The sequence below is a fragment of the Macadamia integrifolia genome, chromosome 7, assembly GCF_013358625.1.
Source record: "Macadamia integrifolia cultivar HAES 741 chromosome 7, SCU_Mint_v3, whole genome shotgun sequence".
NCBI classification, from domain to species: domain Eukaryota; kingdom Viridiplantae; phylum Streptophyta; class Magnoliopsida; order Proteales; family Proteaceae; genus Macadamia; species Macadamia integrifolia.
Window position 1 is genome coordinate 17,606,894 of NC_056563.1, and position 27,752 is coordinate 17,634,645.

Genomic DNA, 27,752 nt, shown 5'->3' on the forward strand with positions numbered 1-27,752 from the left:
TGTTCTTTTTCCCTATATATAACAGTGGAAAGTAATATTTCTAAAAATCACAAGACAAATCTCAACTATCTGTTTTTACTTTTTTTTTTTTTTTTCCTTTTAATCTAAATTATCTGTTCTCACTTAGAATTGAAAGAGTGCAGAGTAAAATCTAGAATATAGATACATATGTGTAAACATTTTACACATTACATTACTAAACTAATTTAATTGAATTAGTTTTCTGAAATATGACACTACGCTAATCTAGGCCTTGTCTTTTCTATCCAACTGTTAAAACCAATATCATTTATCCCCACATGGTAAAAATAGAGGCTTTGTAACATTTTGAAAAATAACAAATCTTCATCAACAATAATAATTTTAATATAGTTTTTCTCGTGCTTGGTAGGGCCTCATCATAATAATAATACTAGCACTTTGAAGATAATGGTCGGTCGTTCTTGGAGGAGAAAATTTTGAGAAAAGTTAAGAAGAGAAGTAATAGGATATTGGCTCTAGTCTCCTTGAGGAGACAATCAGATAGAGAATGTTTGTCATGTAGCGTAGATCTGATCATATTAGAATATGGCTCATGTGGGGGCCTTTACATTTTTTATTTTTATGTTGGTATAAAGAAGGTGGAGAAACACCTCCACCAAGTAATTTCATTTAAAAAAATGGATAAAAAAACGTTATTTCGTCATGCACCTTTATGTTCAGACTTCAGACTCAATGGGTGATGGAATGATCACCTCACTCTCAACAATTGATGCATGTCTCTGTATCGTTATTGGTTCATGCATTAGCGTAGGAGCTATGCAACCAGTTAACGACCCTCTACCTTAAAATATCCAAAGAAATCTTTCATTGTATCTAGCACCCAACCAAACTTTGGAAAAAAGAACAAGGAAAGCTCATTTAGCTAATTAATTGGCTTCACAAAAAAAGAAACAAAAAACCTAACTAAAGCACACACTATCAAAACTATTACACTTTTTTTTTTGCTAACGATGCCGACTAGTCCTGTGGGAATGAGAACCATTCAATTTTCACAGAAAGTGGTGAAGAGTACTAAATACCTCGTGTGAGTTGCCCAAGGTAGGGGTGTCAACGGTCCGGGTTGGTGCGGTTTCGGTCCGGTTCCACCGGTTTCGGTGTGAGTTTGGAAGTGACCGAAACCGACCCATTAAGGATTTATCGGTTTCGGTCCGGTGTCGGCTTCGGTGCGGTTTGGGTTCGGGTTGGTACCGGTTTGGATTTATTAGGTTCATTTCGGTTTGGATCGGTTTTTTAAACCGGTATGGAGCCATTAGGAAACAACCAAATGATGAATTGTTGAACTTCGGTTTCTTAAATCTATTTGTAACCGGGTTGGTTTTGGTTTTTGGTCTAGTTTGGATTTGATTTTCCATACAAATGTATACAAAACTATTCAAATTTTGATTTTTTTAATGAATTTTGGAGTGTTTCGGTTTCTTACCGGTTTGGTTTCGGTTTCGGTCTGGGTTTTGAGCCGGTTTCGCTTTGGTTTCGGGTTCATCCGGTTTTCGGTGCGGTTCGGTTTGGTTTTGGGGTTACAATACTCGAAACCGAACCGAACCAATAAGGCTTCGGTTCGGTTTGGTCCGGGTTGTTATCGGTTCGGTCCGGCCGGTTTAGGAATTGACACCCCTAGCCCAAGGTATGCCTAGTGGGAGTCAAACTTAGGACATTTGAGTTTATGGCTCGTACCGAGTTCATTGCTCACCAACAACGCTACCCCCTTGGGTTCTCAAAACTATTACACAATATTCATATTGAACCGAGTTTTCTTGAGGCCACAGTGAATGGGCAAACAATAGGGGGGAAGAGATGGAGAGAGAGAGGGGGTTTACATTAGGACCCTCTCCTCGTTCACCGAGCAGTGACGGAAAACTTTTATAATTGCAACCATTGTGTGAGATTTCAATACTCAAATAAAAATTCCACAATGGGTCTGGGCTTATTTATTCAGATCTTAAACCAGCCCATATTTTCAGTGTTACAGATACCTTGAGCCCAAGCCCTATACATGCAGGCCTAAAAGCACAGCCTCTAGCTCTGCACTAGGTTGGACTGGGCTACAAGCCCACTAGACCAGCCCGGATTATTGCTGTCTGTAACTTTACCACCACAAGGCCCACAACAGAATATCTATGTCCTTTCCAAAATTACAAAGGACGACTTTGTATTTATTTATTTATTTTTTAAAATTTTTGTACAAGACCACTTTGTATTTACATAGATACTCATATCACTTGAGAATAGAAAAGAGAGCTAACGAGAGGAGCCCCTCAGTTCAATCATAAGGGCAGGGAGGTCATTTCTTAGAGGAGAGAGAAAGAGAGGGAAGGGATGAGAAAGCGAGTTCGAAATTCAAATTTATTATGAGACAATTCTGCTTGTTGGATAGATAAGGCATAATTAAATCCTTATGTATTGAGATGCATGCTCTCCAAATTCCATGTAGTGACCTTTGCACTCTCTTTGTAATCCTTAGACTTTGAGCCACTTGGTGATTTGTGGTCTACGGTCTATAAAATTTTGGCCTCATTTAACATGCCATATTTTAGGTTGATAGAACCTTTGAATGAATTTGGATCTGCTGCTAGTCCGATCAGGTGATCGTATATGTGAACATCTAACATCTGTCCTTTTTGCTTGTAAATTGTTGGTGGTAGTTTTTGAAATTTCTTCATAATTGACTACATGGCACTCATATATGGAGGGTGTAAAGACATGTTAAGAAGATGAGGCCATTTGAAAAGGTGTCTTTTAAATATTGCACGGAGCAAGTTAGTGGGAATGGTTACTTAACCGATTTCTTGCGTTTAAAATTTGAAAGTTGCTATTTTAAGGAGAGAATTTCGGCCAAGAAGGACGATCAACAACAGCAACAAACACTCGTCAAAATGCAACTCTTTATCAGACTTGTTTCTTTTGTAGTGACAGATTTTACTTAGGACTCTGCTTCTTTTCAATTGATGTAATCTTAACAAGTTTCCCACTTCGTAGACTCTTGTATCTGTTCTCAGAATTCATCTCAATGAAATGAGTCACTTTCTTTGGGATTCAATTTCCTTGGATTGTCTTTGGGTTTGATTTATCTTCAACGATCTTAAAGTCAAAGTCCCTAAAGCAATCAGGGGTAAGAGGGAATCCATTCGTTTGATCGAATTCTGACACACTTGAGCGAAAACCAATACGATCAACGTATTGTGTAGGATCAAAAGGGAAATTATTGCCAACACAAATATACCACTGTTCACCCTTGTAATGATAGAAAGTGAAACATGCGTTGAATGCTCACATGTACGACCAAATGATCAAACGTGAAGTAGATCCAAACTCTCTTTGAATAATATCTTTTCTCCTTGATAATGGTAATGGTGGACCTGCAAATTGAAACTCTGAAGTAACTGGACCAAAGTGGTTTTCTGTGGGTTAAGAAAGAAAAAAAGGAGGAGGTATTTCCATGGGTTGTCAAGATAATTGCATCTCAAAAGGATCTTACTTTTGACCAATTTGACCATAAATGAAGAATCAAAACTTTCCAAATTTTCTTATTAATATTTTTCCTTATGGTCATGATAATTATTATCTGCTCATGGGTGTCAATTATTTATTAAGGAGGAAAAGGAGAGAAGGGAAATTGTAGACAGAAAACATAGGAGGATTCTTTCATTTATGTGGTCTGGATTAGCCCATTCCATTCACCTCTTCCTTTTGACCTTAATTCGGCTCCATCTTCTTCATTCTTCACTCTCCAACACACAGAGTCTCCTGGGAAAGGGGGCCAAGAGAAGGGAAAGAAGGATGAGAAGGAGAAGAGAGTTGACTGATGAGCAGAGAAGATGGTGGTGATGTTGATGACTTGTATTCAACTTTTTAGTTTGACATTGTGAAGTGGGATTGATCTAACGAGCTTTTCTGTAGAGATCACTAGAGAAGGTGACAGAGGGAGAAAGGGTGGTGGGGACTGGAGCCTATACAATTGGTGGTGGAAATGTGGAATGGAATCCTCAATCCACACACTCATCAAAAAACAAGAGAGAGAGAGAGAGAGAGAGAGAGAGAGAGAGAGGTTCTCTCTTCTTTACATTTTGCTTTCTTTCCTTCTTTCTAGAGAGAGAAAGAGAAGGAATGTCTATGGGGGTTTAAGCATATTCAAAGTTCCAAATTCCCCAACTCAACAGCTGGAATCTACTGCCATGAACCTTTCACTTACAAGTCAAAAGTTCAAAAATTCAAAAGGGCAAAAGCAATGTCTTCTTCCCTTTTCTTTATTTCTTTGTTTTCTTCTTCCCTAGTCAAACTCCAAAGCTCTCTCTCTCTCTCTCTCTGAAATATCCACCCACTAATACAATACAAGAGTCAGACACACCGAGGTCATTTGATGATCCAACACAAATGAAACATGGAAAAATATATAACCACAAAGCAAGAATATGGGACAAACCTGATTTTTAACACGAGCTTGCGACAACAGACAAGTTCACAACCTTATCCGCAGACTCCATTTTACTTTTGCCGAAAGTGTGGAAGATGGTTTTTACCCACCCACCCAAATGAACCAAGTGGGCATGGGTATGAGGTCTTCCCTCTTTTTATCTTCCTTTCTACCTAATTGGTCATGGCCCATGAAGCCCTCGGGCCATATCATTCTCACCCCCCTTACAGTTAATCTTCACATACAATATGGAAAATTTTGATTTTGGATTGGATTTGAGTTATTCAATGAACTATATGAATTATGAGAAAGTCATTTGAGGTAGTATGGTCATATATAATGGAAGTCTTTAAATGCTTCAATATAGATTGAAGAGTGATTTGATTTGTCATGGGTAAAACGTCTCAAAAATGTCTTAGATGTGTTCGAATCACTTTGGGAGAATCTTTGGGGCAACTCATAAAAAGGATTAATATGGTTTTTTAGTTAATACCGCTAATGATCCAGTCAAGTGATTGTGGTGTTGGCTGAAACTGGGGGAATAGTTAGGCCAAAGGACTAGAAACCCTTGTAGTAAAAAAAAAAAATATATATATATATATTCAGATTGAGGGAGCTTAAAGACCTAGGGACGACAAACTTAAAATGACTATGAGAAGTGTTGAGAAAAGACATGCATATATAGAATAAGCCTTGTACCATGTATGACTTTGAATAGAGTTGATTGGAGGGTAAGAATCCGTATAGCCAACCCCATTTGGTTAGGATAGGGTAACGCTGAGTTTGTTGATTCGAAGTCATCTCCTCATCTTCACAGTTATATAGTCCTTCCCTCGCTCAGGGTGTCAATCGGTTAGTTCGATCCAGTTTTGGGTGGGATGAACCAATTTCGGGCTGGTAATAGGCCAAATCAAAACTAAACTATTAAGCTAAAGTTTGATTCCGGTTGGTTCAATTAGGTATTTTATCGAGTTGGCTTATAGGATCTTATTGGGTTGTTCCAAGTTCGGTTTTGGTGTTAAATAAATATGAAAATAATGACTTTTTTTTATTGGTTCAGTTTCTAGTTATCAGTTTCATAAAACCTCAAACCGAAACCAAAGCGATAAGGGCTTGATTTGGTTCAGGCTGATCCAGTGTAGATGCAGTCTATCAGACCGTTTGTGGCTGCAATTGACATCTTTACCCATGCAGATGCAAAGGCACGGTAGGCATGAGTTTTTCGGTTTAACTCGGTTCAACTTATTTTTTTCACAGATGGAATTTAAGACGTCGTATCCCCTACAATGGCATGACCCCACAAAAGAAAATGGATTGCTACGAATGTTTAATGTTTAGTTTACATCTGACTTGATCATATCTCTAGGCGGACTGCATGCAGAAGACTCCAAACACCCATAAGACTAGAGACTTTTTCATGAGAATCATTTCTACGTTTATAAATACCTTCCCACTCCAACCTTCATCCTCAACTCCTCTCTTCCTCCTCTCTTGTCTCTCATCTCTCTTCTACGTGCATCAACCATAATTGTTATCATGGACAGCAGAAATGAGTCTTCTGAGACTCCAAGGTATATAAACTCATTCTCTCTCTCTCTCTCTCTCTCTCTCTCTCTGTCTGTGAGATAGTGTTAACCTTTCCAAAACCCATGAAATGGTTTGAACTTCTAAAGCTCAATAAATTCAGCCATGCCTTCCACATCATCCTAAGGTTCACAAACCCCTGTAGGGGTTTAGTATGTTCCTCAAAATACCCTTCTACGTGCATCAGAAGCCCCCTTTAGGATTTTAGTATATTTCCCAAAATACCCTGTTGCGCAGAAGTCCCACAATCAAGGATCCCCCTTCACTGCGGCTTAAGGAAAACCCAGTCCTATAATGTAATGTTAACCAAAACTTATGACAATATATCATCAACAGGAACAAGTGTGCAGCATGCTATAGGCAATTTAACAAAAAGGAGCACCTAGTGGAACACATGAAGACCTCAAATCACTCATTTCATGAGCCCATGTGTGGTATCTGTGGAAAGCGTTGCAGGTTTTTTGACTCACTTAGGGAACATCTTATAGGTAAGCATCAAACCTCAACCTTATACTTGTAGTTACCACCATTAACATCCATTTCATTCACAACCACAAGATTGATGAAATGTCTCTTTTATTTACAGGTCCATTGCCAAAGGTGGAATGTGCAAAGATCTTCAGTGTTAGAGGGTGCAGCTTATGCTTAACTATTTTTGACAGCCCCAATGCTCTTAGGTTTCATCGCGGAAGATGCCAATTCTCGCGTGCAGCCCCAGCAGTAAGCTTTACTAATCAAGAAGGTTTTAATTGCATATCCATTGTTGAATTGGATCAAGCAATGGTGTAATAGTGATCTTTGTTCTTTTGTAGGGATTGATCTCTCGAATGTCTAACTTAGGAATACAAGATGATCTCAGAATTGATAATGGAAGAACAAGAGGGCCACAGGTAGTTGCACTTGCTTGCAAAATGGTGGGTGGTGGCAGTGATGGCTCATTAGATCTTTGTGCCAGAATTTGCCTTATTGATGAAGATGAAAACATCATCTTCCATTCTTATATCAAACCCCAGATTCCGGTCACAAACTATCGGTAAATTAAGATAACTCAATATGAATATGGTTCTTTAAATTCTTTCTTCAAGACTTTATTAATGGAAAACTGAATTTCATTTTCAGATACGAAACTACCGGCATTCGACCAGAATACTTAAGGGATGCAATGCCATTGAAGCAAGTACAGAGGAAAATTCAGGACTTCTTGTGCAATGGTGAACCAATATGGACAATCAGATCCAGAAGAGGAAGAGCAAGGATTCTTGTAGGCCATGGTTTAGATCATGACCTAGATTGTTTAGGAGTGGAGTATCCACCACTTATGATAAGGTATGTAGAAAGCTAGTTAAATTACAAGCCCAAGTTAAGAATCAACTCCATTTCATTAACTTCTGGTGGATCATATGACTCAGGGACACAGCTATATACCCTCCCTTGCTGAAAACAAGCAAGCTCAGCAACTCACTCAAGTATCTAACTGAAGCTTATCTTGGGTAAGAACAAAAACCCTATATATTTTAGAGAAGAAACCCTTTTCATATCAAGAAAATACTTACTAAAGCTCTTATTTTCCTTTGACAGGTATGACATCCAGACAGGGATACAAGACCCTTATGAAGATTGTGTAGCTACAATGAGGCTTTATATGAGAATGAGGTCCCAAATCCATCCAGTAGAGGAATATCCATTCGCTACCGATCGCAACAATTTCTCACTTTTGAGACAGAATGAACTTGAAAGAATGACACCAGATGCATTGCTGGCTATCTCAAGGCCTGACTACTATTGTTGGTGCTTGGATTCTGGGAGAGTTCCAGAATGACCATGAATTCATCTGGCTTACCTACAGAAGAATTTAAGCTTATTCCCTATATGGCAAATACAGATAGCCAATTCAATAAATCTGATGCCTGTTATAAAATAGAACAATAAATGATGAAATCTAATCCATGTTGATTAGATACTAAAGATTTACTGTTATGTGTTCTGAATAGCCCTATTGTAGTACTATGCAGTGATCAGTATTAAATAAAATTCCGATGCGTACCATTGATTCAGGTCATTGCATGAAATCTGCAGCCCAGAAATTGCAAGAATCAACAAATTTTCAATTTTCATTATTGTTTTTACTGATAGAATTAAGTAAATTAAGCATATGAGTATATGACAGATATGTGATGAATATAGTATACTAAGCTAGCCAAACCACCATTATAGCTCACATCTCAAGCTCTCAGCTGAGATTGACAAAACTTATGGAAGCCTACACCAAAAATGTGATTCAATCCTGATCTTGGGCAACATCTAGACAACAAACCAAGATGAAATCTCTACACTTGATGTTGTAGAAAGAATTCTATTAAATAAGCAGTTCAGCTACATTCACCAATTCAATCTCAACTTCAGTCTTTGGTGTAAAAATCAGGCCTGAATACATTGGGTGACCACCCTGTATGTAATCCAGATTTGCATGCATGAGCCAATGAGTGGCATATTTTTTATGGTGTCAAGGCGACCCAAGGCGTTTTAGGGACCTGGACACAAGTTAACACCAACAAAACAACCAAAACATCCAAGGCACCCACCTAGGCCACCAAGGCGCCTGGACGCTTGCGTCGCCTATAATGAGAGGCTTCCATACCATCCATACCAAACTTAAAATGAGTCCAGAGACTTCAGTTTTGCCACACCCACCTTAATTTTCTATGCACTAAGCACCACACTGACCTATGGAGGCTGTACACCTAATACAGTATCATGACATGAATAGCTAGGATTTCCAGAAAAAAAAAATGCCGTCTGTCTGATGAGAAATATAAAGGAATATTGAAAATTTGAGTGGCTGTAGCTGAAGCAACTACTTTCGGAGTAACAGAAAGAAAAGAACAACTGGAGTGGGAGAGTCAGAGTCAAAAAAAAGATTCCTCACTTCTCTCATTCAAAACCCTGCATGAGACTTTCATATTGCACGCATGGCTCCTAAGTGATAAAAGCTTTGAGATCTTTCGATATTTTGGAATTTGGAAATTTAGAATCTACTATGAAGAGAGAAGAGAAGATAGGCACATGAAAACCTTAGTCACATCTCGGTTTGATGGTGAAAGCTACTGGATAATATGTATTAAGGTAGTTCAATGTATATAAAATTTGCCTTAATTATCACAAACTTAGATTAGTATATTCTCCTTACAAGATTGGATCAGGGAAATATATTATGTTCCCATTGGCATCAATCAATAGAATTTGTTAAGATTAATTAGGATTCCCATTAGCATCAATCAATTAGGATGCCCATGATCTTCTCTTAACACTCACCGGAAAGTGTTGATTCTACCTTAGCCTAGAAAAAGGTATACAAATGCTGCAAGTGCAACAACAACATGCCTTTGGCATCCCCCTTGAAGGCCGGTAATGACTTCGGGAGTGGCCAGCTCCCATAGTGTGATGGGCAGTGTGTATAAGTGTACAATGGTACATGCCAGGAACAAATTCACCATTGTATGGCTTACTAGCGATTCCGGCTTCATGCAAGCGAATTGTAGCCGGCCTGCAATCTGAACTGAAGTTTTTTTTGGAGTGGAAAGATAATTTCTATGTCCATTGGATGTATTAAACTCTTTCCTTCGAATTTTTACCATTGCATCATCCGTAGAAATTTCTAAAACAACTTCATCAATCCTTAGATTCCATCATTATCAAATTTTACTTTACCTGACTCGATTACACCTTGCAACTCCTCCAAGTGGGTAAGTGATTTTCTTCTCAATAATTCTTCGAACGTTTGTATTTTATCCTTTTTCATTCCAATGGCAGTTGTTTATAGAATCATTAAAATTCCTTTCTCCAATGAAATTTGACAAATGGTGTACCCCCATTCAATTAAAGGGAAACTAACCACTAAATTAACTGCAAAATACTTGAGCTCTATTCCATACTAATAACTCTCTTGGTATCTCAAACAGGTCCATATGTTCCTCTCCTTGCTCACGATGGTGACATTTCTTCTGTAAACTCGAAATTCATCTCAAGTTTAAATTCTTTTTTTGGAGACGTAGTCTTGACGGCATTCCTACTAAGGATATACTTGGAAAATGAATTGAGATTGATCCTACCTGTGACTTCTACCAGTCACCCTATGAATTCACTTTTTTTTGTCATGCAAGTTCAATAAATGAATTTGGGCTACAGGATTACTGGGATTAAGAACTGAAAATCTGACCAACAAATATGTATTTGTTTAACTCAAATCATTTTCCAGAGCATGATAAATCCAGAATTTTTAGCACTTATATAGTATCTTGTTATTGTTTGACAGAAATCAGGAAATTCACTCCAAGGTAAAACCTAAACCATTTTGGTTTTATCTTACATTAATCGTTGGATTTATAAATCAATACCTCTCAATGACTTTTCTCATGCATTTACCTTATCGTTAGATGATACATCCACTTTTGTCTCTACCCCAACCTCTTTTATTTTTTGAGCACTGTATTTTAATTTGCACGAGTGCATCTAACAATATTTGTAATATTTTAGGTTGGGTTTATGAGATTCCCTTCTAGGGAAATTTTGTTTAATATATGTAAAATTTATGATGACAGAAAAAAATATTGAGACAAATACCATAAGTCTTCTCCACAGTTTGAAGAAAGCAAAGGATTAAGGATGAGATATGACTAAAGTCTGGAGCAACTTAAAAATGTTACATAACCGGGGGCCCGTTTGATAACGGTGCGTTTCAGTTGTTTCTGTGGTTTTTTGTTTAAAAAAACGGAGAAACGGGAACAAAAGCGTTTGGTAAACCTGTTTCGTTTCACCTATTTCTAGGAATAGAAATAGAAATTTATTTTGATTTATGGTTCAAGAACCGTTTTTGACGAAACAACTTTAACACGTTTTGCCGTTTTCGGAAACAATTTTCACTCAACAACACACCTACTCCCGATAAAAAAATCGACCTTCCTATTTCGAAAGAGGAACCCATCAGAAGAGGCGATAGAGGAACCTATACACCTCCTCCCACCTCCGATTGCATCCACAAACCGACGAATTCAAATATTTCTTCAAACCCTAAGAATCTGCAGCTTGGTGGAGAAGGCAATGGCAACCCAATCGGGCTGGGACGAGGACCACTACAGCTGCTCCATCTCAGCCCTAGTAGTGTAAGCGAGGATGGGATCGAGGCCACATGGTGGCCATGTACCTGGGGTCCTGCTTGTTCCAGCCCAGGCGGACAAGAGGGGTCTTGGGCTCGAAGCTCTCGTAGATGATGGTGGAGTGCTCCTTGTCGCGCAGATCAAAAACCCTAACAGAGCTGTCGGCGGAGACAGAGGTGAAGATGTCGACGCCGCCCTAGTCGATGTCGTAGACCTCCTTGTCGTGAGCGATGAGCTAGGTGTCAACGACCTCGCACTCGATGTCCCAGATGGTGCAGGTGGTGTCGATGTTGGAGGTGCCGATGAGTTTGGTGAATGAAAACATCGTCACTACCATCATCAGGACCAATGAACCCAAAACCCTTTTGTCCATTGAACCACTTCACAACCCCCGTCGATCTCTTGTCTTCCGCCATTTCTGATCTCAACCGAAAGCTTCTTCCCACAACTCTTTTAACTTCTAAACCCTAACATAATGGCAAAGAACGAGCAGAATTCAAGGTCTATGGTGAAGAAATTCATGAAGAGGAGAGTTGCAAAGGTCAACAGAGAAGAGATGCAGAAACCAGAAACAGGTTTTATCAAACATCTTGAATTTTATTTCTGTTCTCAGAAACAGAAATTTATGTTTCTATCATTTCTTATCACAGAAACGGTGGAAATGTTATCAAACGGTTCCCTGATTGTGAATGCTAGCACCAGTTTGTGGCCTTAAATCTCAGTTCCTTTATTTTCTTGATGTCTTTAATAGTTCATTTGATAACGTTTCAAGAAACACATTTCTGTATCAAGAAACGATAAAAACAGAACAAATTTAACAAAATCGTTCCATTTCACCTAATGACAAAATCTAAAATAGCAATTTTCATCTCTGGTTCTTCGTCGTTTCGTCGTTTCGTCGTTTCTCGAATCAACGATGAGGAACAATTTTTAACCCAAACCTCGACATTTGAAGACGGTGCCTCATGTTCTCTCTCTTCCTCTCTCTCTCGCTCAAACGACGCCATGTCGCCGGTGAAATCTGCCTCTCTCCTTCTCGCTCAAACGACTGCCCTTCTGTGTCTCTCTCTCGCTTAAACGACTCCATGGCTCCGGTGAACCTGGTCTCCGACTCTCTCTTGCTGAAACGTCTCCATTGCTCTGGTAAAGCTGCAGCAGTAGCTCCGGTGACTCTCTCGCCGCCCAAACGACTCCATAATACTCTCTGGAACTCGGGATAGAGAGAAAAGACGAGGAGAATCCAGAGGGTTTTGAGAGGTTTTACATAGGGTTTTGGTTCCTCGCTTCTACAGGTACGATTTTGGTAATTTATGTTGTAATTTTAAGGATTAGTTTTGTCCAAAAAAAATTTCTTTATTATGGACGCCATTTTTTGGCTCCTTTATTGAGTCGATCTTTAGGTATTTTAAGTGCAGAAGAGGTGGATTTTGCTCTGAATTTTATTTTATTTTAGTGTTTTTTTTTTTTTAATCTGTAATGTTGTTCTGATCATGCCCAGAAAAGGGGTTTGCTCCGAATTTTCGTCTCTGTTTAATCTATGTTCTCACTGATCTTTGGGTATTTTAACCCATCCATCATGCATTACATTATCCAGCCTGGAGCTTAACTTGCATGTTGGATTCTTACTCTGAAGCTTAACTTGCATGCCTGGAGCTGCTTTCGTAATTTTTGTGAAATTTTGAGTCGATGTTTGGCTATTTTGAGCCGATCTTTGGCAGTCTCAGGTGCTAGTGCAATAGGGTGCATTGCTAGTGTATGTGGATGTCAATAATGTAATGCATGATGGATGAGTAGGCATGAGTTTCTTCTCCATATTGTCCTTGATCCTCTGTGTTTCCCTCACTGGTTATGCAATATCCAGTTCATTCCAGCTTATTAAGTGGGTAGTCTCTGGGATTCAGACTGCAGACCGGGTTCAATGCTCATCTTCAGCTCCAACTAAATGCTAATAAGGCTCTTTTTGCATCGTGAGAGTCCAAACATCCATAGATCGGCATCATTATTTTAGTTAGGATATGTAGCCCTATTGGTATATTTACCCTTTTGGTTAACTAATTCCCCCATCTCAATAGAAATTAATCTCCACAACTTTGGGGAATTGCTTTACTAACTACCCCCATCACAATATGAATCAATGTTGCTGTACCTTTAGACCTGCTTGAGAGTCTTAACCTTTCCTGCATTAGCAATAGAATAGTGGGCACACTATTCCCTTTGGAATCATAAGAGCACTGCATTGATTCTGCAGAGACACCAAATACACTAGCTTGCACAAAGATTATATTTCAGGTTTGACTATTGCAAGGAAATATCATAGCACAAATTATGTTACTTTGCATTGTATTTTATGGATAAATCTCTTTAATACGAACCTTTTTTCTGGTTTAAATGTTCAGAAAACTGCAACCCACAGAGATAGTGTTATTAGGCTGGTTAATGTGTTTTGGTCCGTGGAGGTAGCAACATTCTTAACAAATCAATAGGGGACTATGCTAGTGTATGTGATGTCAATAATGTAATGCATGATGGATGGGTTGACATGTGTATGTATGTAGGCATTGTAAACAATAATTTCCTATACCCACTAGCAGATTTCTTTCTTCATTCCTTCACTTCCTCTTTACATCTCTTCTTCTCTCTTCAAAGAAGCCATGGCCTTCACTGCTGTTTGGTTTATTTGGGTTATGTTCTTTTCTTCTTGGCTATGGAGTCCATGTTGAAGCCTCTCACAAGGTTTTCTTAAACCTTCAATCTTATCATAACAGTATTCCAGCAACCCAGCAACCTTATGGAATTGGCTACCATCTCTGACCAGCCAAAAACTGGATCAATGGTAACCTTTTTTTCATTTTCAATTTTTCTTCTCCTCCTCCTCTTTTGTAGCTTTTACTTTCTTTTAACTAACTTTTGATTTATATTGTGGGCATGTCTGTGATTCTGTGATGGACTCATGGGTATCTTTGGATAAACAAATCCTAATGGTTAGTCAACTCTGTTTGGAATTAAATTTCTTTTATATGGAAATTAATGACTTCTCTTTTTGTGTTGTGGTTGTAATTTGTATTGTTTTTTATTAGGCTGCACTAGTGTATGAGAAGATAAGAATACTGAAAAGCGTTATTGAAGTTTTTGAGGAAAAGTGAAAGATATTTACAAATATCCCTGATGCAGTTAACAAGTTAGATCTAAACAAAGGTGACAGTTAGATCAAGTAGGAAAATTAACTATTGTTCAAGACATTTGACATATTGTGAATGTAATAACAATATAATGTTTTTAGATTAATTTATAGTAGTTAAAAATGATGATATACGATAAAGTGTACAAGGTTTTCCTGTTTTGAAAATGGTGTTGGACCAAATGGTTATGATTTCCTTTTAAATTAAATAAATATGATGTTTTATATTGTTTTAAACAATTTTTTCTTGTAAGAAACGTTTCCAAAAATGGCTGTTATCAAAGAGAAATGTGTGCGAAAAACGTTTTTAGAAACAAGGTTTATCAAACACTTAGAAATCCGTTTCTGATCCCATAAATGGAAATTTATGTTTTTGCCGTTTCTATGCGTTATCAAATGGTGCCTTAAGTGTATGACAAAGGAACTTAATGGATGTTACAATGATAACATATTTTATTTTCTTTTTCAAAAAAAAAAAAATCGAGTTTATCCTAACAAGGAAAATTTCATCACTAGCATTGGATGGGTGTTGAGGAACAGTGAAGGACGTTTTGGACCTTCAACAAATTAGTGGGTAATACTTATAGAAGTGGATTCAAGGGTGTTTCCTTTACCACAGTGAAGGAAAACTTTCTCCATGTTATAAAGGAAAACAAATAAAAACCAAATTCTTTCTAGAATTTCAATTTACACTTAAATGCGAATTTGATAAATACTGACCTATTAACAGTCTAGTAAAGGCCTTCTCTAAACATCACCTCCTACCATATGGACTGATGATTATTATGCCATTTCCACCCAAAAAAAAAAAAAAAAAGATGATTATTATGCAATTCTAACCTTTCAACAGATTGACAATCATGTGGATTTATATTAAAAAAATAAAAAAATAAAAAGTTGCTGAGAAGATGGTATCAATTTTCAAAGCATTTTTTATGTCAAGTTAGACTCATAAATACCTTACAGTGGATCGGATCGGTATTGGGGTCGGTTTTGGACAATACCGATCCAATCCGATTTTTAAAACTATGCACATGACTGCATGGTGTAAAGAACACCATCCAAAAAGTTCTGAATTCCAGTTGCCAATGAACACTACCAAAAGCTAGAATTAAAAAATAAATAAATAATTGTTAGTGATTTAGAGAAATTGTTGCCTAATATGCTGATTATGTTCATAAAATAATAACCTTTTTTTATTTATTTATGGATTAACATCCAAGTCTTTCTCCCAAACTTCCATTTTCTTTACCATAGAAATGCACTACAATTTTGCATGTGAACCAACTCCATGAATCCCCATCCCAATGTTTCAGACAATAAGTTAAGAAATTTTGAGAAACTTTTTGAAACCCATTGGCTCCAAGAAAGCTTGAAGTGGGCCCATTCTCCTCCCATGAAATGAATTTATTAACATTCAACCAAGAAGTTCTTTTAGGTTTTTATTGGAAATCAGCATCTATTTTCATCTTAAAATTGAACCCAGTTCCATTCTATCGACCTAATCACCTTTTTTTCTTCTCTCTTCTTTTGGGGTCTTCTTTGGATGGTAGGAACAGTTTTTTTTTTTTTTTTTTGGGGGCGGGTTGGAAAATAATCCTCTGTTTTTCTCATCCCGTTTTTCCTTGTTTTGCTACCTGCAGAACGCGACACGTGGACAATTTTAAGACCAACGCACCGGATGTAATAATCCTCAACCAATCTTGACCGTTGGTCTCCTTGTTGTCCACGTGTCGCGTTCTGTAGGTAGCAAAACAAGGAAAAACATGGATGAGAAAAACAGAGGATTTTGATCCCGAGGGTTGGGGTGGCGTGGGGGGAGAGAGAGAATTAATGGAATGTTGAGCGTGAATCAACAAGAAAAATCTAACTATGGTATTATTAGAATCATCCAGTAAGTGCAATCTAGTGCCGTATACCTGAACCATCCAAGACGCAAGCCGCTCGTGGGCTTAAATTGAGCACCTTCACCTTCACCTTCACCTGCAACTACAAAGCAGGCAGACCTATGCAGTAGCTCATCCCAACGAGGAAGAAAGGACAGAAATCAAGTTAAAATGGTGAATACGATTTCAAAGAAACAAGTTACTCTCGTATGGCACTGTGGTTTACTGTTATTTCAGCCGCAATATAATACACACCTCAGGGAAGGTTGAATACCCCATAAAAAATATGGGGGAAATTCCATACAAATAAAAATTAAGAGCTCACATTTCTACATATAGAAAACTACCTTTTCTTGCCAAACCCTATGCTTTGTAAGTAAGATGCGATCGGAAGCAGCAACATGTTCTTTCAACATGTTGGCAGACATTATTCTGGTAGTTTCAGGCGGTTGAGCAGCACAAGGAAGCTCTGTTCAGGAACAACATAGAGGAACCCAAGGTCTGCACCTTTGACATATGGTCCCATGCCCTGAAAAAATGACAAGACAGTTACTACCAAATAGTCATGGGAAGCTTAATTTGCATTTTCCAAACTCTTCACTGTTTACGCACCATTCCAACTTTCACTCATTCACCTATTCTTAACTTCTAAAATCACCTTTATATACCAGAAATTTCAACTTCATGGTTAAACTATATCGAAGCCAAAAATGATGATCCAGAGAAGATAACAAATATAGAAAAGCATATGCCAGTAGTGAGTTCAACATTATTGGTTTGAAGCAAGCCATCTACCGAAACAAGTTGGGTTAAAACAAACATAACTCTGACAGGCAATGCGCGATCACTGAGACTGACATTCTCACATCCATCACCAAATCAATGGGCTATGAATTGTCAACAGTCAAAACATTGATGTTTCATCGATTGGCTGCAACAGATATTTATTGCATTCACTTGTCAGCTGTTTCCATCTTATCACATAAGCCAAACTAATAGGGGTATTGTTGGAAACTGGGATTGAATTACTGGGTGGTTAATCCATTAACCACCTCCTTAAAATGTGGATTTTTCAAACAATACAGTATTTTTGAAACAGGAGTAAACCGAAACGATCAAATAATCCAAACAACATCATCTTTCCCGACATCAGTCCAGAATGATGCAAAGCCCACAAGTTGAAAATTGGATAAGAGGAATTATGGACCTTCCCGTATATTTAGGAATATTAACACAGTTAAATTCCAGAAGATATCTCTACCTTGCTGCTCAGCTGGAGTAGTTCACCATCACCCCATTGTGGACTTTGGAACCCAAATTCAGCTCTCCTCCCTTGACCTTTGTAACTAGCAACCTGAATTAAAAGCTTTATCAGTTAACATATCCACAGAGACCCAAACACACTGAGAAGAAAGGTGGGAAATCATGTGACCTAAGGGGGAAAAAAAAAACAGAAATGTAGATAACTCCAGTACCATACTGTTACTAGTCGGAGTTACTGAAATCACATTATGATATTTAAGTGCTAAATGTAGATAAACAGAAATGCTTCATTTGTCCTATTTCAAGATGCTTAAACAATGTTCAACATATTGAAAATGCTTCATTTGTCCTATTTCAAGATGCTTAACCAATGCTCAACATATTGAAAATGCAGCATAATGATATCAAAGTGCTAAATATAAAGAAAAGAAGAGGAAGGTGAGAAGGAAAAGAATCAAAATGGATGTGATATAAATTAAAAAGCCACCAAATTTGATAACAAATACCACTCCTAGCTCATCTGGATACATCCCCCGGCCTGGTACACGACTCTCTTTTCCAATTTTAGCACGAAATGTAACCTGCCAGAAGAAAGAAATGTTATTCAATAGATAAATGGATGTCCATACTACATACACCACAATGATCAAAATAAGTTAAATGGCTATGAACCTGGCCAGCAGGAACATTTAGATCTCCAGTCAGCTTTACTGCCTCAACATATTCGAAGAATTCAACATCTGAACACTCATCTATGTCATCCACCCCATGCCAATTACCATATTTACGTCTTAGCTGCATGAGCTCCGTGCCATAAGGGCCAAATGCTCCCAAATACAACCCTGCACTTCAAAAAGGAGCTCTCATCCCCAAATATACCATTTAATCATTAAATAGGAAACTATATCATAGAGAAGCAAGGGTATTAAACCTCAAAGGAGTCAAATATGTACATAAGAGATAAAAAAAAAATGCTTGAGCAAACTTACCACAAAGGGACCTAAATTATATTTGGAAGTTAACTTACCATCAAAGGGATCTAAATTATCTTTGGAAATCATAATCCGACTAAAAGTTGTATCACCAGAAAGTGTGTTCCTCTTTCGGGCCCGAGTAACAGCAAGCTTGACAATCTCACGGACATCTCTAGAAGCCTAAAATAAGTTAGCAATTGATCAATTCATTCACAACCCCCAAAAAAATGTACTTGAACAACAAGAAGAGAGGGAGGGGCATCGTAACTATTATAGGCACCTTATAATTAGACTCCTACGGCAAGATGAGTATCCAGAGGGGGAAAAAGAGTGAAAATATATATTACATAAGAGAAGAGTCGACTACTCAAAATAAAACAAAGAAGTGAGCTTATTAACTTCAAGTGATTTCCCTGCACATCTGTTGCTGTTTCCGGACCATAGGAACCTAAACTGTGGGTTACCAATGGGAAAGAGCTCTTGTTCTGGACAAACACTTTTAGAATACCAAGCAGGTCAAAGTATCAAAATTGGATACTCGTAGACACCTAAAGCTCATTGTTCTAAATCAAAGTGAAAAGTATTAAATCTATCTTAATCTCACCTTAGAAGAAACTTTATCCACATTCCAAAATGCCTTGGCAAGATCAAGAGGCATGAGCTCAGAAACACCCTGAGCTGCAATAGCAGCCACTTGAATCTCAGGCACTTTACTCTCACCAACATCGGCATCTTTACTTCTACTTGGAACATGAAGCACAAAGGAATCCCTTTTCATATCTTTTATTTCAGAAGGGTAGCGAACATACTCATCCTTTGAAGGGATATCTTCCCTATTATGTAAAACCCCACCAATAAAAAGCTTCATGGACATATTCTTCCCCTCTTCCCTTGTGTTGGTATCTTCTCCTACAGCAATCTCATCAGGCTTGATATCATCCAAGTTACCAGCTTCGTTTTCAGAGTTCTCAGCAGACCTTGCAGTATCACTATTCTCCTGCATTACCTGCTCCACATTGTCACTGCTCCCCGTTATCTCCTCAGGAACTTTAAAGTTCATTACTTTAAGTTTCAACCCCGGAATTTTATCTTTAAGAAAATTAATAACACTTTGTATGCCTTCTTCATTAGCAACCTTAATGTTTACATTCTTCTCTTCACGTCTCTCCACACACTCTTCTTCATTCACTTGACCGCCTTCTATATGTGAGCTCTTGATGCCAACAGCAGATAGCTCATCAGTTGGTTTCAATGCTGATGAGGAACTCGTTGAATTTTCTTTTGCCCTCTGCAACAATACTACCTGTACAGATGTGCAATGTCATGTGATAAGCATAATGGGCAACTAGAAATTCAGGACCCATTGTTGTTAGACAGAACGCACTCTCCACTAGCAAAACTCCAATAGACAGTAAACAAACCATGAGGACCCAATATCAACCAAGATTGAATCCTACCCACAATCAGATATTTGAAACCATCATCCATAAATTGTTGACTAGACTGTTACAGAATTCTCGTTAGCCATAAAAAATGCAATAAGTAAGATGGCTCCCATATTACTGCATCGACTTGAAGTAACAACAGGAAAACCCCACTATGACTCTTGTACATGCACCACGTATGCCTAAATCACCTCCGTAAATTCGTCGCTGCCTACTAACTTGGCACTACCAATTTCCTCTAATTGCAAAAAGGATAAATGTAAAAAATCTTTATGAGCAATACTTCAAGCCACTTCTGAAAAGTGGGATCACAAGCATTAATGATTAAATCACATGGTGTCATCCAACACAGGCAAGATGTCTGAGTACCAGCCCAGTCATTCTTATTCAGCCCAACTCTGTGTTGGTTCTCCTCACAGTGGCTGGGCCTCGAAAAACATACCATCAGCAGAGTACTATCAAAATGAAAATTGGTTTACAGGAACAACCTTCACATTGAGCACCAAAACCTCAATCAGATACAATAAAAAAACAATATGCATAGGAAAATCCTTAACAATACCTGCATTGCATAAGTCTCATCAGCACCTTTGATGACAAAAATTTCAAACAATGGGGTCCCAGGAGATCCTGTAGCCAATTGTCTGAAACAAGCAATTGTCACTGGTGCATTATGGTAGGTCAGAAACGAGTCTGAAGCAAGAATATTTTCTACCTTGGACTATAACTCCTTGCCACAAATCTGCCGACGCCAGGGGTTATTCGTACTACTTTTCCAAAAGGATCATCAGAATCCTTGGAACATCCCACCCACCAGCCTACCTGCAAACAAAATAAAAGAACATAAACATCCCACCTGAGGAAATCAAAGAGTGCAGATTCTATGGCATTTTTATACATCAAGATCAAATTTAGTCACATCCATAGTATCAAGTATCAATACATATCGAGATTTCAATCAAGTTTCAAGCCAAAATATGGCCATTTAAAAACCAAAATGTACCAGATTTCAATCAAATTTCAACCAAAATCCAAAATATTTCGTTTTCAATGAGCCGAAACCCAGGTCTACTATGGTATCGAAGCGTATCTAGCACCTCTTCAATACTTCTCTCATAGTAGTCCCCCACCCAAAAAGAAAAAAAAAATTGTTTCTATAATGCAGATCATGCTTAAACATGAGCTATACAATAAATAAATAATATATCCAAACATACTCAAGTAGATTTTGGCATGTCAATTCCAATTTCCAGTGAGATGTAATATTTCCCCTTTTTTAGGAGTGAAACTCCGAAAAATTTTGGAAATGAAATATACACTTCAGGACTTTCAAATGTGAAATTTATATGTTTAAGATATTCATAGTTTCATACTAATTTGATTTTTCTCAATAATATTGATACTTTATATTTATATTATTTATATTAAAGTAAGGCATGTTTCTCAAGCTTGCTTCTCAGATTTGAGGTTAATGTGCCACATCAATATCAAGTGAGTTTCCTACTGTCATGCCTCAGACTATTCAGGCACTTCTTGAGTAACCAAATAGCATTTTGTTGAAGAAAGATAAAACTGGAGGCTAAATCAGTATGGGTCACATAGTAAAGATGACTAAGAAACGTACCAGCCCGCTTCCAGTAAGCCTACACAAACTTGATGCATCATGGTAACGCTCTTCATCAATGGCATTCTGCAAACAGAAATGTAAAATTAAAATCTAAGAATCTCAAGCCAGTTCACAAAAACAATTTCTAAATGAACCAAACCTTCAGTTGGGACAAAATTTCAGCCACAGCATCCATGGATGTTGCTTCTGCAATAGCATTTTTTACTTTTGCAGATTCCTGGAAGTCCTCCCTCTCAATTGCATCTTCTAGTTGAAGCTACAGAAGAAAAACTAGGACTTATAAGAATCTATAGTATAAGCCACATTATATTATTTGGTGTGGTAAATTATATGTAGATTATATATTCCTTAAAGAATTGAGGTTTTGCGATCTTCACAGACCATGTATCCTTATGTGGTCTGCACACGATATTTGCCATGAGGCAACTTGGATGGGGCCCAAATTTTGCAAACAGGTGATCCCAAGGTCCCTTGCACACATGTCAAGTTTCAGCCCAAATGGAAAAACAAAGCAATGAAAAATCCAGGACTACCGACAAGGGTGCGCAAACCACTCCCTAAATATCCAACAGCCAGAATTGCCATATCATCCTTTCAAGTGGCACAACTAAGCATGAAGACACCAACATAAGGTTTTGTAATCAATGCAGAACACAAACCTTTTGCCTTCCTTAATTGTCTTGCAGAATCCAGTCATGAATTTTCCATACTTATCCAGCCGTTTTCGAGGTACAAATCACTAGTACTTAATCGCATACTCTATAAACTAAGGGAGAAATGATTAGGCTTTGCCACTTTGCTAACAGATTAATTTAGCAGCTGATATACAGAATCAGGTGGCTTTGGAATAGAAACTTCAAAACCAACAATTATGCAATGTAGGCCAGGAGAAAACCGCAATGACAGTCTCAAATGCAATAAATTCCTTATGCTGAAAGCAGTTAAGTGTTGTTTTTAGTCGTTGATGGTGATGTATGCAGGGAGAATCCAACACCAGTAGAAGTAGACCCTGCCTAAGTGGTTGATCCAGTTCACCAAGGAGCAGGAGAGGCAAAGCCGCTGGGGCAGAGGTGGTGGGGGTATTTGGGTCAGCATAGCCCATAGCGTAGCCAGAAGCAAAGCACGAGTAACATCATTAGTAAATACAGTTACAATTTACAACATGGGATAGTATACTTAGGTTTTGTAGTCAAGGTTATTAAGGAGGCAAAGCGACCAGGGCGTTTGAGGGTCTTTCGGAGCGCTTTGGCAATATGGCGGGCATAAGGCGTCACCTTAATGAATAAAGCGTTCTAGTGTTTATTTTTTATGTAACCATTCTATTTAGAAACTAGAAACCAGAATTGATGGAGTACTGAGAAATAGTAAATAAAATGACATCAAAACAGAATAGAAACTAGGTTTCTTAATCGATGAACAGAATTTTATTTTGAAAAACAGAACTTCTGGTTTGCCCTGAAGTGCCAATACCTAAACAGAACAGAAACTTATGATCAGAACACAGCTTACAGCTGCAAACCCAAGTTACAATATGATACCTTTAAATTATCTCCAACTAATGATCAGAAGTTCAGAACACAATTTACAGCTGCAACCCAACATAGAAACTAATAACTAATAGCCTAACATACGCTTAATAGAAATGAAATTACAACAACAACTAAAAAAAAAAAACCAAAAAGAGAGTTGCATGTTCATCATTTCATCCAAAAAAAAAAAAAAAAAGCTCTGCAGGTTGCAGACTTGCAGTGAAGAAGTGAAGAAGAAGAAGAAGGGAGAAGATAGAAGGGAGAAGGTAGAAGGGAGAAGGTAGAAGGGAGACTGGGAGAGGAAAAGAAAGCAGAAACAAAATGAAAAACAGAAGAAAGGAAGCAAAAAATAAAATAAAAACGAAAAAGAAAGAACAAGAAGGTAGGACCGTAGAAGGGAAAGGAAAAAAATTTAGAAAGAAAAAGAACTAAAGAAGAAGGTAGAAAACTAGAACCGTCGGTGCTGGTTCTTTGAAAACCTTAACCATTAAGGCGACCGCCTTATGTGCAGCCACTAATGCAGTGCACTACCTTAAGCTCCCAAAACTGCCTCAGCGCCTAGGCATCGCCTTACTAGAGCCTTGGCGACGCCTTAATAACTATGTTTGTAGACAAGAATCTGAAGGATATTTAATTAGATTTGGGCACATGAAAGTACATGCTCCTTAGCGTGTAGTGGAGGGGAGCAGCGTGGTCTTTTCATGCCTGCCTGTGTCTCGGCGTAGGAAACCCTAGACTAGCAAAGTTCTTTCTTCCCCACCCCCCCTTTTTTTTTTGGGTGGGAGGGGGGAACGGTTTGCAACATCCATATGCAGTTTCCCGCCAATGGTAGGAACAGGTTATGAAGCGTCTAATAGGAGGGTTCAATAGGAGGTGAGAGAGTGGTACACATTTTCTGTGTCTTGGCATGCAATTTCATCCATCTACGGGAGTCGTGAAAATCATTTCGGTTATGTTTGGTTGCAAGGGGTATTTAAGGAGAAGGGAAGTGAAATTTTCATACTTAAGAGAGAAACTTTTATTATCATTACTCCATGTGATCCCATGTGATTGTATAAATTACTTCATTTTTTTAACCATATTTAGTAATGACACATTTTACATGTAAGTTTTATTTTACATAATAGCAAAGGGTTTTGGATGCAAAGTAAAGTGAAATTTAATAAGCAAATATAGAATAATTTGAAGTTACTAATATAGTCACATGATCACATGGTGTAATGATTATAAAAGTTTCTTTCTTAGGTATGAAATTTCATTTCTCTTTGCTTTAATTCCCCCTGCAACCAAACGGAGCCTTCTTTTTTTTTTTTTTTTTTTTCTTCGGGGAAAATTTTCTATCCCTTGTACTTATCCTATATTTACTCAAAGTCCCTTACTCAAACTTTTACCCTACATTTACTCATACTCCCCTACTCAAACTTTTTTTTCCGATTCCCCCCAAAAAAGCAAACTTCTACCTCTCTGTCCCTCCTGATAATTAAAAAAAACCTTAAAAAATGCCTAAAGTACCCGTTTGTTTTGATTAACCCAACTCATATCTCATTTTTATATTTAATTATTTTCAACTTATTTGGTTTGAATCAAACCAATTTATTGGCTGAAGTGGGAATAGTTGCTTTCTTCCACCGTATCTGAGAGACAATCCCATTACAACAATCTCTTTGAAGAACAATGAAAATCCGTTTTCTTTCTCTCTCTAAACCTGAACCAGAAGACAAGTATCAGAAGAAATATAGAAGGAAGAAGAAAAACCAGAATCTGACTCTTCCTAGAGCTTGAGGCCAGAATTAAGGAGCTCCCTGAAGCCTGTGGTGGTTCCAGATTCCTGGTTTTCCTAGGAATCTGATTACTAGTCTAATATAGAATCCAGTGTCCTACTTAGTTTTGGACTATCACAGCTGGTCGATTGGTTAGTTTTTTACCTTCCTTCCTTTCCTGTCCAAGATTGACAAGGCCCTTTTCTATGCCATCATCTTTGGTTCTCCAGCATTATAAATAAGTGTAAAGGGCTACAGCCCATCCCATCAATTTTAGCAATTAAAGACTTCAGTTTTTTTTCTGTAAAGCTGCTGTGGATTCGAAGGTCTGGTTAATTCAAGTGATGCTCTGATGGATTCCAAGCCTGCAGATTGGGTGGATTCCTAATCTGTTTTCTGTTCTATATTTCTCCTATCTCTCCTCTTATCATTCTTCAGAAATTCTTGAACTTCAAACACTGTGGCTGTGCTGTTTTACAATTTCTGATTTGATACTGATTTATGTTCTCATTTTTAAATTGACTGCTGATATACTCATCCATACTCCCCACTATTTTATATTCTAGCTCTTGAATTTCATTTTCTGTTTTAAAACTCTTTCCTAATTGAAATTATAGTTTCCTAGTCTTACTCAAATTTCTGTTTTTCAAGTTCTGATCTGCCTTAAGATTCCGGTTATAGTTTGTTGCTTTATTAACTGATTGAATCCTTAATCGATTTCTGTTTTAAGCCTCAAAAATTTTCCCCTTGATCTGCAAGTTTGAGATTTCCAACTTGCAGTAGGTTTTATCCAATAACTTAAAATCCAGAAATCAAAATCGTATCAAACTTTGCAGGTCTATTTCCTTCTTCCCTGCAATCATGAAATTTACAGGTTCTCTAAAATTCTATACTGTTAAGAGTTAGTTAACCCCATTACAAGTTTACAACCACAATGGTATAGATAAAAGAGCATTCAATCATAAAGCCAAAATTTTTGGCCATTATTGGCAATACTGGCTCCATTTTACGAAAAGTTTTACTTTCTTTTTAGTCTCAAATGCCCACACTTTCTTCACTTCTTACAGCACCAGCTCCTTCTTCTTCTTCTTCTTTTTGCTTTATTTTTATTTTTTTTCAAATCGCCAGAATGATAACCACATGGTAGCAACCCGTAATATTGGCGTCAAACGTATTCCACTGATCGAAGATTTTATCAGTGAGCACATCCCGCAACAAACAATGAATCAACCGAACTCTTCCACTAGAAACCGGGAAGACAGAACTAGAAGACAACTAAGGAATTCAACTGAAGTCTTCAATTAGAGAAATGAAGACTTCATCAAATTACTGAAAGGAAAAGCATTGAAACCAGCAGCTAGCTTCCAGAAAGAAAAAACGAGGTGGGTTACCTTGAGCACCGACACAAAGCTCTCGGCCTGTTCAATTTCAGAGAAATGGCGGGTCCATTGATTCCAATCCCAATCCGAAGGAGAGTTACTGCAACGACAAGAAAGCGTAGAATTCCGGCAGCTACCCCAACTGGGTTTGCGAAGAATCGAACGCATGCAGCTATGATTGCTTCCCTTCTTGCACGATAAACCAGAACACGAGTGCCTCGAAATGGGTATCCACACGCCCCATGCCTGAGTAACTACCATCTCTCTTGCTCACAGTCACAGTATAGTATATGCTTGTGCTCTCTCTTGTCCTTTTTTATTCAGTTAAGTTAGAGAGATGGGATCTATTTAAAAGTTGAAACGGATTACAACCGCCATGGTCATTAGTCAAAAAATGAGATGAAGGAGAAAGAACAGAATACCAAAGAATCGGCATTATCCAAAATCCTTAACGTCATGGTCCTCATCTGTCTTGCCAATGGCTTAAAAAAAATTAAGATTTAAGAAAGTGGTATATGGTCAATTGGGATTTCTATGTCCTACCATATGGAGGATCTGGTTCCTCTCCAACGTCTGCACCCTCCAACCACCCTTTAATAATCCATTAAGGGTTGGAAGGGCTTGGTCACATATCCCAATACTTACCAACACTTGGGGATACATGTCCAAGCACTCCCAACCATTGAATAAATCTTTGGAAGAACGTTGGTGTTGAAGATGATCTTTTTAGGAGGAACGGGATCCTCAACAGTGCCATTGGAGGCTCGGTGTGCATTCAAAAGTTGGGAGGATCTAAAAGTGAACTGTGTGCCTAGATCTTCCCAGCCGTTAGATGCATACTAGACCTACAATGACATTAGAGAGGATCTGAATCCAATGGAGGGAATGCTTCATAATTCGTATAAGACCCACAAGGTCAAAGGATGAGAGAGAGGTCAAAGAATATTCATGAGGAGAGAATGTGTATAAGAGGACATGTATTATCAGTGATGTGTAATTCACTTGGTGTAAGATTGCTTGCTTTCTTGCAGCGCACCCTTATGACTAGACATAGGGGGTGATAAAAAGACCACCTTATCCCCTGATTGAATGCTTGTGTGCCTCTCCTGGTCAATCTCGTGTTGGTGCAATGGTTGTATATCCTCACCCCATTTCATTTTTCTTATTAATATGGAAAAATGTTTTGTCCAAGAACATGACCCTTATGCCAACACGTCAACCAATGAGAACGTACATTCAAGCATCGATAAGAAGGGACGGACAGAACACATCCCCTAATAATTAAAAATGAGTTCCCTATACACTGTCTACGTAGAAGAAATCTCCCTATATCAAACCAGTGACAACATACTAGATATCGTATTGTCATTAGAGGGTCCACAAAGGTCAAGAAAAAAAAAAAAACTTTGTGAGAGTGTACATTAAACAGACAGTGTGGCGATGCTTTTCCAATCCCTCTCTCCTCCCTGATTAGTGAAAGACTAAAAATGTGAAGTAAAAGATTTAAGATTAAAAAAAAAAAAA

General features: G+C 38.0%; 2 protein-coding genes and 1 long non-coding RNA gene across 5 annotated transcripts; 2 read left to right on the forward strand and 1 right to left on the reverse strand.

The window, feature by feature from the left end:
- Positions 1–5,942: 5,942 nt before the first annotated feature.
- LOC122083432 (RNA exonuclease 4-like) lies at positions 5,943–8,040 on the forward strand. The gene is made up of 7 exons (XM_042651235.1): positions 5,943–6,021; positions 6,371–6,522; positions 6,621–6,754; positions 6,847–7,067; positions 7,154–7,360; positions 7,444–7,524; positions 7,613–8,040. Exons 1-7 carry the CDS (start codon positions 5,987–5,989, stop codon positions 7,851–7,853), a joined length of 1,071 nt encoding a protein of 356 aa, XP_042507169.1. The 5' UTR covers positions 5,943–5,986; the 3' UTR covers positions 7,854–8,040.
- A 3,929-nt stretch (positions 8,041–11,969) lies between these two features.
- LOC122083517 lies at positions 11,970–14,605 on the forward strand. 2 transcript variants are annotated; one of them, XR_006141667.1, is made up of 2 exons: positions 11,970–14,168; positions 14,265–14,605. It is a non-coding gene; the product is annotated as an uncharacterized LOC122083517 (long non-coding RNA). The 2 variants fall into 2 exon arrangements; XR_006141666.1 differs by having other exon boundaries at positions 11,970–12,479; positions 14,265–14,574.
- A 1,791-nt stretch (positions 14,606–16,396) lies between these two features.
- LOC122083400 (protein EXECUTER 2, chloroplastic-like) lies at positions 16,397–26,687 on the reverse strand. 2 transcript variants are annotated; one of them, XM_042651194.1, is made up of 11 exons: positions 26,241–26,687; positions 21,700–21,816; positions 21,558–21,623; positions 20,649–20,755; positions 20,496–20,577; positions 19,093–19,791; positions 18,542–18,668; positions 18,187–18,356; positions 18,021–18,095; positions 17,513–17,605; positions 16,397–16,780 (listed from the first exon to the last, which is right to left on the reverse strand). In XM_042651194.1, the coding sequence occupies exons 1-11, from the start codon at positions 26,487–26,489 to the stop codon at positions 16,679–16,681; spliced, it is 1,887 nt and encodes a 628-aa protein (XP_042507128.1). In that variant the 5' UTR covers positions 26,490–26,687; the 3' UTR covers positions 16,397–16,678. The 2 variants fall into 2 exon arrangements, with proteins under 2 accessions (XP_042507128.1, XP_042507129.1); XM_042651195.1 differs by lacking the exon at positions 26,241–26,687 and adding an exon at positions 21,942–22,070.
- Between the last annotated feature and the right edge of the window lie 1,065 nt (positions 26,688–27,752).

Bases quoted from the DNA above. Each gene is read 5' to 3' on its own strand.
- LOC122083432 (XM_042651235.1), top strand. From the start codon at position 5,987: ATGGACAGCAGAAATGAGTCTTCTGAGACTCCAAG. The intron at 6,022-6,370 runs GTATATAAACTC...TATCATCAACAG, and splicing joins GAGTCTTCTGAGACTCCAAG to GAACAAGTGTGCAGCATGCT. The intron at 7,525-7,612 runs GTAAGAACAAAA...TTCCTTTGACAG, and splicing joins CTAACTGAAGCTTATCTTGG to GTATGACATCCAGACAGGGA.
- LOC122083400 (XM_042651194.1), bottom strand. From the start codon at position 26,489: ATGGTAGTTACTCAGGCATGGGGCGTGTGGATACCCATTTCGAGGCAC. The intron at 21,624-21,699 runs GTTTGGTTCATT...TTCTGTTTGCAG, and splicing joins AAATTTTGTCCCAACTGAAG to AATGCCATTGATGAAGAGCG. The intron at 20,578-20,648 runs GTAGAAAATATT...TGCTTGTTTCAG, and splicing joins GCAAGGAGTTATAGTCCAAG to ACAATTGGCTACAGGATCTC.